General features: G+C 40.2%; 1 protein-coding gene across 1 annotated transcript; it reads right to left on the reverse strand.

Moving 5' to 3' along the window:
• Positions 1–469: 469 nt before the first annotated feature.
• LOC104540186 (mucin-12-like) lies at positions 470–1,978 on the reverse strand. Its single transcript, XM_010183923.1, has 2 exons — positions 1,795–1,978; positions 470–1,047 (listed from the first exon to the last, which is right to left on the reverse strand). The coding sequence occupies exons 1-2, from the start codon at positions 1,976–1,978 to the stop codon at positions 746–748; spliced, it is 486 nt and encodes a 161-aa protein (XP_010182225.1). The 3' UTR covers positions 470–745.
• Between the last annotated feature and the right edge of the window lie 8,414 nt (positions 1,979–10,392).

A 10,392-nucleotide genomic window follows, 5' to 3' on the forward strand; every position in this document is an offset into this window, starting at 1 on the left:
GCTTATAATTATATTATGTATACGCTAGGTATTAAATCTGTGAATACTTTGCTTTAAATCTAAAGCCAAAATTAAAGAAAAATCTTATTCTCCCCTCTTTAAACCACTCTTTAGCAACATGCCAGTTACTCATAGCTCTAAGTGTTTTGTCTTTCAACACACTTCATGTCAAACTCTTACTGAATGACACAACAAAATACCCTTAAAAAAAACCAACAACATAGCAATTTCCTTGTGTAGTGCCACACTGAATGCAAAATAAATGCTAGGCCACTGCTTGCCCCACATGTTCAGTAAGTTAATTTAAATTAAATACCTTTTTCATGTTTCTGCATTTGATTCTGCACTGCATTTTTTCCTCTACTGCAGACTGACACTTTTCCACTAGGCAAATACTCATGTGCAAAAGACATAAGACAGTAATATTCTCCTTAAGCATTGAGACTGCATTTTCATTTCTCTCTCTCTCTTTTTTTTTTCCTTAGAATGGTTAGAAAATATTTCAAACAGTGTATTTCAAACACTGGCTCAGCAGAAACTTAACGAAAAGATACGGTCATGACCCTGTGATGGCATTGCATCTGGGGGGGAGGTTTGATCAGGAACTGGATTCTCCAGAAAGAAAGATATGACAGGGAACAGTAGGTGGGCATGGGGAGGAGTCAGGGTGGGACACTTCCTGCATTTCTAACGTTTTGGGTTTTATTTTTCTTCTTTTTTTGTTTTTCTTCTTTTTCCTTCTTTCCTAATGACGATCCAGTGCTGAGCTCTGTAGTAGATCTGTGGGGGTTTTACTGGGGGGTCTGAAGGCTGTCTGAAAGCCCGGGGGTGGGGAATGGAAGCTGGTGGGGTTTGAAGGGGGAGAGTAGGGGTTCCAACTGGCTCTGTGCAGAGGGATCTGTGTGCCGAAGGGGTTACTGTGGTGCGTCTGTGATGGCGCTGCACTGGGGCCGTCCACCTCTGTGAGGGCCTGAAGAGATTTTAGCCAATGTGGAGGATTGTCATCTTGAAGGGTGTCTAAACTGTTTCCTGTGGAGGCTGGGATACCTACAAAGAGAAGAAAAAAACACAGATACAGACAAGTCAGAGCAGAAGCAGTAAGCTGAGCACAAAGGAGGTCAATTTAACCTAACAAAAAGCAACAGTGAGAAAACATGATTAGTTTGTACAGATAATGCATTTTACATTATTATATAGAATTACCCTTCCCACAAAACATTTAACATTAAATCCAGATAGGAGAATGCTCCTCCTTGGAGCATTTATTCATAAAACACACATTTTTTCTATCACACATCCTGCACAAGGGCTGCACCCCTGTTGACGTGACTTTACCACACCAAACTACCAGTACGCTGCATGCTTCACCTGAATCATGCTTCAGCCTCTCTAACAGGGAGACACAACCAGACAGCCTTATAAAAGAGAGCTTTATAAACAAGTGGAGTACGTCCCTTTTTAAATATCAAAGTCCAGTGAATGCCTTCAGTGCCTCAGGACAGCGGCGCACATACCGGACAAGCCATCCAGCAGAAGGGACACCTATGTCGACCCTACAGATAAGCACTGATCCACCTGACTGCCTGCAAAGGTCCCGGGCATGCATGGCAAAGGCCTGAGTGATGCTCTGGTACACCTAAGGGTTCCACAAAAATTCCTGGACCCTTGAGGTTTTGTGGATGGAAGCTGGAAGAGACCACCGCATACTGACTTTTTTGCCAGATGTAAATCGGTTTGTGCCAAATACCCATTGGATGGTTTGCCAGCGGAGCTGAAGGAGTGAGAAACGGTTACCTGTGATGATTGCGGGGTCCATCCAGCTGCCAGGGCTGTCCCAATTCAGGCTGTCGGTGGTGGCAGTGTTGGACGTTGGTACACTGTGGTTGGCGTTGGAGGGGGAAGAAGCATTGGGCAGTCCACCAAAGTTGATGTTAATGTTCGGTAGAAGTGCCCTTAGCCCGTCCTGCCATTCCTTCATATTTAAACTCTCTACAGAACTGCTGTTGTCTGGGAGATTTACCAACAAAAAAAATGAAAGATAAAAAAATAAAAAGCTGAAGTTAGAAACAGATGTCCTTCTTTGGCGGGGTATGGGATTTTGTTTTTAATTTTTAAGCTAAGCATTTAATACTTTCCCTGTCCAAAAACTAAGGTCAATGTTTATATGATTGATGAATTACTCAGAAGGGCTGGCAGGTTTTAAACCAAGTGTAAGGGAGTGGGAGAAAGATTTAACTCCTCCCCCAATTCATATTTACCCATTTTTTTCAGTTCAGAGACTCAAATAATTAAGGGCACAGTGGCTTTCCCTCTATTAATAACAGGGGAAAACCTACCAGATCCTTTATGAAAATATTTGTTGTAAGCTACATCACCCAATTCTGCTGCTTTGTTAATGTGCAGCAGGCTCAAAAGGGTTGTTTTCTTTGAAGTATATTAAAATGAAGAAAGGCTAGGTAGGGCTTTGCAATAGAAACCGAACATGAGGAACCAAGGAGGCGGAGGAATATCACAAAAGTTTTTTGTTTTGTTACAGCTCGTTCATTCACAGCCCTACAGATGGTCTTCCGAAGGAAATGGAAATAAGGTTCTCATGAAGGTGGAGGGAGTGCAATTTCCTCTTGTAGTTGAAGAACAGTAGAGAAAATTCTTTAGAGATCTTTCAGAATAATTTCCAACACACCAACTTCCTCCAAACTTTGGTTACAAGCAAACCAGCTTGTAGTCTCAACTATTTGCCTGAAAGTTTCAGGACATGCAGTGAAAAAGGACAACAGAATAATGTGGCTACCAGCAGTGCAGCAAATAATCCCTGAAGACAACTGTTAAGATAGAGGTTTTTGTTGTTGTTGTTTTTTTTTTTGGTTTTGTTTTTTTAAACCATCTCTGCCTGTCCTGATTGAAGGAGGCACCTTGATGCCAATCAGAAGTGTTACAGTGAGATACTTACACAATACTGCTGCTTCAACAACAGAAGAGATTTAAGCCCTCATGGAAAATTAGGGGATATCACTTGGAGAGTTCCAAGAAAGCAGTCTCATGTCTATCAAAATCTGCCTTGGCAATTTTTGTAAAGCTGAATGCTCAGAAAGAACTGATGTCTCGAGCAATTACCTTTTTGTAACCAGAGGGGGGGAAAAAAGCAAGTTCTTGAAATCCTGTGCTTTCATGCAGAACTTCCCTTCCCCAGGCCAGAGTTTTTTTAGAATAAACTTTATATAAGATTCTGCTTCTGTACACAATTACAGCAAGTCACAAATCACAGCAACTCAAACCTCAGTCCATGTCACCAACTGAACTTCAAAAAAAATTACTACATAGATCTACTGTATCCACGTTGCCTATGAGGACTGTTGGAGCAATGCATTCATTTCTAACCGTATGCATGCTTAATCCAATACAATAAAATTCATCTCCTGTGCCCAGGCAAGTTTGCAGAATACACCTGACCCCAGATTCTAGAAGGTTTACAGTTATCTCCAATCACTGGCTGAGGCATCACTCTTCCTCAGATGCTGCTGTGTGAGGTACCTCCGTGGGGAGGACAGGCATCTCCTAAGCATTCCCGTAAGCAAAGACAAGACAGGTCAAAAATCAGATATTGGAAGTAAACCCAACAGCCTGCCTACAGGCACTATGTTGCATCTGAAGAATGAAATTTTAAATGCTACAGGAGGAAAAAAAAATAGCAGTAACAAAACCGCAGCTCTGCCTCAAGCGAGTAACTTAAAATCAGCTTTTTAGTAACACCATAGCACACAGAAGCAATCAAGCCTCCAGACACAAGTGTGACTGCATCCACACACTGTGTGCAAAGTGCTCTATGGGGTCTGGTGTACGAGTGACTCTGAGAGAAATAAAACAGGCTTATCAGCGATTTGTTCCGTGTTCGTTTAGCATTGAGCCATAGCGCATACAACTGGCTTTCACTTCTACTTTAATTTCTCCTACTGTAAATCAAATCTACTTCCTGCTCCCTCCAGGGTTCCCATTTTTTTATTGTGTGCATTAGTATTGCAAAGGAACAGTTTTAGAGAGCTTAGTGCAATACATTTTTCATTCAAACCTATGAGCCTGAGGTTTAAAAAAATAAAAACTTTAAAAAGTATTAGTCAGAAATACCCCTAGAAGATATTTGCTTACAATCCTCTTGAACATCCAAAAGCCCATTTAAGACAAGTTCTAAATTAATTTTTCAGAACAAAAGTAGCCAACTCACCATCACAGCAATAACTGTACAACAGATTCTGCATGGGACACCATGACTTTCCACTTTATTTTCTCATCGCTTCTTCCAACAGCTTGTGCAAAGAAATGCAGCTCGGTTTAATTACTTGCCTCTACTACAAGGTGAAAAGCACACACAGAAGGCTTACCAGGACCATGCATGAGTAAACATACTCATCACGATACCTGTGAGCTGCAGATCTGCAAGCTCATGATAATCTTAATCATGAACATTAGTAACTCCCAACTTGCCTTCAAAGCTCACTTACAAGAAAACAAACATGTAGTAAACTACACACCTGCAACATGTCATTGAAAAGTCTAATGAAGACAAAGCCAGCAAAGTCAAACCTGTATGGAATGGGGTAGGAAAACAACTGTGGTAGGGCATTAGGCCATCTTGGGCTAAGAAAATACATATGTTTTTGTCATGTTGCTCTCTGTTTTAAAAAAGACATAATACAGCATACATAAGAGTCCAGAAAGACAGCAAGCAGTTGAGATGGAAGATTTTCATAGAATGGAAAAGGCTGGCACTGTTTGGTGAGGAGACATTTACCGAGGCAGGCACAGTACACCACTGCTGTGTACCCTCCCTAACACAAAAGTAAATATAAAGAAATTGAGGAAAACTGTCCTTTCTCTCAGCTACCAGTACAAAACCAAACTTGGAAACACAGAAGTCAAGAGATAAAAGGTCTAAAAGGATTCAGTATCTATAAAAACTATCATCTGCTAGCAATAAGGAATTTTATTAAAATCTTGTGAACCTGGGTACAAAAGGGACAAAACAGAGAATTTTTTAAATACTGTCTTTCCCAGACAGCTGAGGTTGTAGGGCTGAAAGGCAAGCTATGATAGAACCCCTCTGACACCAAAGAAAAAGCATGCAGCACATCAGTCATGTGTCTGTAACTGGGTTTTCCAGCTTGACTAATAAATGCACAGAGTAAAAGACCTAACCAACCAACAAAAAAAAACCCTCACAAAACCTAAACATGACCAAAGTTTCACACCTTTGTCAGACTCCCAGTCTCAAAGGAGAAGTACTGGAATTAAATTATTATTGTAATATGGGATCTGGTAAGGGATTAAAATGCACTGAAGGGTTAAAGCAGACGGGAACAATGAAGAATACAATGCTCTACTGCACTCTCTGCACTGCCTTCTGAGGCCTCAGTTATGGCTACGATTGGTAAAACACCCCCTTAGAAGTAACTCCAGATGCCACCAGTACCTGAGCAATCTCCAAGCCCCATACAGCCCCAAACCAAATCATTAAATCAGAAGGTAAGTCCATCCCAGAGGCACGAGTTACTTCCACCACCTGAAGAAAGTAAGTATCTTCAGAAGAAATGACTACATATCCCTCAGCTAGTTTGTCCTTCTTGCCAAGTTTATGCTTTGTCAAGAAGCTAGTACCATAGTTAAAAATGAGGTTAACTCTCAGTTAATACAGATCTATTAAAAAGGGCATTTGCCTATTACCTTAATTGGTTGAAGAGAGTAATTTGACTAGCTAGCAGACTTCTCAGTTGGACATCACAATCTGGGCGTGTGAAAACCAATACACACCACGTTTTTCCTCTCTCAAGGTGTGGAAACACTGTCTCCTTCCATAGCCCCATCCTAATTTAAAGCACTGGGAAAATATAGACGAAAACAAGTTGAAAACCACTTGACCACAATGAAAAGATTTCACACACCAAGACAAATTAGAGATTGCTCCCACCATGCTCCAGTTTTGTCTCAGAAGAGAGAATAACCTGGTGAAGGATCACTAAAAGCCCCACTATTCTCATGAAAAACAGGTTCAAATACACATCCTGAACTCTAGTCTTCCCTTGATGTGCATTTCATAATCTTACTTGGTCTACTAGAAACTTGTGTTTACAGAGGTGAACCAATCCTACAGTTCTACACCAAACTTTTTCATGGTCTGAGGTAGTATGCCAACACAAAATAAAAGCACTCGCATGTAAAATTTTCAAAGTCAACCACTGTCTTCAAGTGAGCAAAGGGAAAGGAAAAAAAAAGCTTAGTCACAAACTTAAGCTGTCCACCCAATTTAAATGCAAAATAAAGTTAGCTTAAGACAGAATATAATTAAGAAGCCTGAATATTCACTTGTATCAAAACTGGTAATTTCCTTAAATTCTAAATAAAATCATTGCTCCATGATGACATCCTACCAGACAGTCTGGTAGCATTACTTCAGTATCCTCTACCTGCAATGCTTTAACATCATTCCTTCAAACTGGGCAAAGTAAACTATGTGTATTTGGGGGAGAGATGGCCAAGCCAGAATCACCTTTCTGTATGATCAATACTTTGAAGACGTTTGCACAAGTGTCAGCTGCATTGACACAGGTTGTCCCATGACTTCATGAATTCTGACACCACAATGTAGACCCAAAGGTGTTTCAGACTCAGTTGCACCACATTTGTGATGTTGATGCACTTTGCTTGGTGGGAGACAAGCCCACTAAAATTGAATGTCCTACAGAGACTAGACCATTTCACATTACTGCGTTAATTTTGATACAAGTCTATGGTCAAATCAAAATTTACACAGTACATGCTTGGATAAATACAGCTAATAGCAAACATTACAAGATCATCACATTAAGTAAGTGTAAAGCAAGTGCATTTCTTTGTTCTGTCAACATTATATTCCAAGCTATTACAAAAGCCTGAATTCATACTAATTGCGTAAAACCATTAAATATATTTATGCCAAGAGTCCTAAATATGCTAGTCCTGCTAAAAGGCAAGCCGTTCTGCAAATCTAGGTTGCAATTATTTCTTTAAGGACTCATCAGTATGCCAAGTGTGTGACCAAAGCACACAACAGTGCTACAGAAAAGCTTCAAATAAGCAAAAGAAATTCAGAGGAAAACCATCATACGAGAGAAAAATAAATTTATTAGCAATGTCATGTACCTGACTGCAGAGAGTAGCAACGAAAAAGTGAAGAGACTATCAAGGTGTGTTCAGTAATAGAATGGCCATTGCAACGACCTGCTTGTAAGAAGGCTCTTGTTCAATCTCCAAGAACACTGTACAGTAACAGCTTTGAAACCCTGGTAAGACAACCAGAATGTCAAAGTTGGGCCCAGGGAAGGAAAATTAAAAAGTAAAAAAAAAATTTTTTAGAAAAGAAATAGGCAATACTACCAGAAAGAGTTCATCAGGAGTCTTTCAACTTCATTAGGAACTAACGGGGCCACAAGAAAAGCACACTCTGCAGTGACATCCCTGTTTAGCCTCAGACGGTGCTTTGTCCTACCATTTTCACAGATACCACAGGCAGTCTGTGGTTTCCACAAAACAGCCTGTTACTCTATTCCGAGAAGCGACTGGGGCTTCTCTATTTCCATGTCAAAATGACTTTCCACTATTGGTATTTCTATTTTGCAAAAAGTTGTCCAGTATTTCACTCTGAGGGAGGAAGAGAAGAGGAAGATTGGCCATATCCTAAAATGAAATTATGCTCATCACATTGATTAAACTCAAAAGCCTTTAATCTAAAGCTTATACACTTAACCATCTGTCACGGAATCGCACCAAAATGGCTACACGCACACAAATAATGAACTCAAGCTTTAATCTGCAACTGAAATGAAGCAGACAAAACTACATTCACCAAGACAACATCCCACTGACATTCAACAAATACAGGTTCGATATGCTGGTTGGGAATATTACCAGACACGGCTGAGTTAAGAATTCTTAAGCTTTTGGCCAAACGATCCAAAATGTGCACTCACTCACTCACCAAAAAGGGAGGGCTCTCAATCTCGAGAAGTTACCTTAAGTGGCGTCCCAACTCAAGGGGAGAGTCCCCGACTGCAGACCCGCTGCTCCGAGGAGGACCGACTCAAATGAGTCCTCCGGCGGGGCCCCATTTATACCCTGGTCGAATCTGATCTGTGGTCAATACATGGTCGTGTCACCCCCTACTGGCTGAGGACCCCAACTTTCCTGCCTTTGACCCCCACTGTGTGGCCCAGACATGAGTTGTGAGGGGGGAGGCAGTCCTGGCACCACCAGGGTCAGAAACTTTAGCACTGTCTTTGTTGGGTTTTTCTCAGGTCTTCAGTAGGGTGGGTGCATCTGCCACACCATCATCAAAACAGTTGTAAAAACTGTACCTGTGTTACTCTAATGTGACTAATAAGCTGTTTTGGTCATGGAATTTTTAAAGCCATGAGTAAAATCCCATTTAAACAGCTACGGTCAGAAGGATTTCACTCTCAGACTTCACTGACTCTGCGCACCCATGATTTCTAGGAATCCCACAATACTTAAACTAAATAATGAAGTTTCACCCATTCATGGAGGCCTGAGGATGTCACTGGCAGACTGAAGAAGATTGACTCTGTCCACATTTAAACAGCAGCGCTGCCCATCAGGAATACAAGTAGCCACTTCATATTAGGGAGATATCAAGTGACAGGATCACTGGAAGATAAAGCTGTCTGAAGGGAGCGTTTAGACATCTCACTGACATTCTCTACACGTGGGAAGCAACTTGGCATCCCAGGAAAACAGCTTTGTAAGTGTCATTCCACAGTGTGGGTTTCAAATGGAAATCTTATGCTTATGAGCTCTAAGAGCTGGGGAAAAAAGCGTACATGCATACACATACACACACACGTATAATATGTACAAAACACACACCTACAAAATAGCTTTGGTAGCGAAGAGACACCAGTCTGTCCTGACCTTTAAAATAATGCAAGTAAAGCAGCTTTTATCTTGATTCCATACTGGAATGAAGTGCAACTTAACATACCAGTAAGCTGTACTGTCAAGTAGTAGAGGAATATACTGAATTCTAGAAGTATACACTTCAAAGTGGAAGGTATGTTTTTCTAAATTTTTCTTTTTTTTAATGAAAATCTGACAGTACAACTTTTAAGATCTGTGTGACTAAGTAAGCGTTAAGAGTAAGAAAAATGAGTTTCTTTTCAGGGGGAATCCCTTATACAACATCAGTGAGGGGACAGCTCATCTTAGACATGCAATAGGAAGATTCATATTTGCTTGTATGTACAGTGTAAAATTTGCATTAGGTTTGAGAAAAGCAATTTTACATTAAGTATTCTGGGGAGTTCTTGTGATTGACTTAAACTTACCATGGCTCAAGAGACCAAATCTAATATATAATTATAGCAGCCAGCCACCCAATTTTAAGTTATAAGTAAGTTTCAAACTGAGATTCTTACTTGCTTTGAAAACCATGCTTGACTCCGCATCAGATGTTTCCACAGTATCTTCCTATTTTTTATTACTGACTTTTTCATTGTTTATTGCTAAAAATACATTATGGTCAACTGCAGGTCAAGTTGGGGCCAAAAAAGTACCCCATAAGAAAACAGGCAGTAAACAGGCAGTTCTCACCACTGATAATCTTAAATACTAACCTAAACTGAGTGCACAAAGACTTGGGGTACTGAAACAAAGGAAACAGGTACCTGAATTCTACATACAGAACAGTTTGATTGAAAAGGTCAGGAAAAGATACAACTCCATTCATCTGAGAAAAAGTTCATTTTAAACTAAGTATACCTGCTGATTACTCCTAGATCCTGCATCAAGGTTCAATATCACCAAGTTACCCATCTGTCAATAAAAAACCCCTAAACTTTGACCTCAAATGAAAATCCTGTGTGCATAAGTGTACCTGGGGGTACATGCACAGATATATGCATAAATAAAAGCAAAATATATGGAATTTGCCCTACGGCCAATGCAATAACTAGAACCGGCAAAGAAAAATCAGATCTTCAAAGTTAAACTGTTAATTAGCAAGAGCGTATCCAGTTAAAGGTTCTGGATTCCAGGAGTACCCAACCAATCCTCTGATCAATGCTGTAAGCCCAGCATTAGCACAGTGACTGCTTACTCTGAGAAACGATAAATTCATTCTTAATTTTTCCATATCTGTAAGGCTGATGTATATTTGTAGATACTTCAGTCATTCTGTGTGGAAGCTCAGATAAACTGCAAGAAAGCTGAGAAGAAAAACAAACCTTCTGTGACATGAAATTCATTCTGATTACTAAAGGCTGTCTTCCAATAGAGGTGACCTACTTTTTAAATACATGAGTGTTTCTAAATAATTCTTTTGGGAACAAGCTGAAGTTCAAATGAGGTTGT

The sequence above is a fragment of the Mesitornis unicolor genome, unplaced genomic scaffold, assembly GCF_000695765.1.
Source record: "Mesitornis unicolor isolate BGI_N332 unplaced genomic scaffold, ASM69576v1 scaffold41074, whole genome shotgun sequence".
Classification (NCBI taxonomy): domain Eukaryota; kingdom Metazoa; phylum Chordata; class Aves; order Mesitornithiformes; family Mesitornithidae; genus Mesitornis; species Mesitornis unicolor.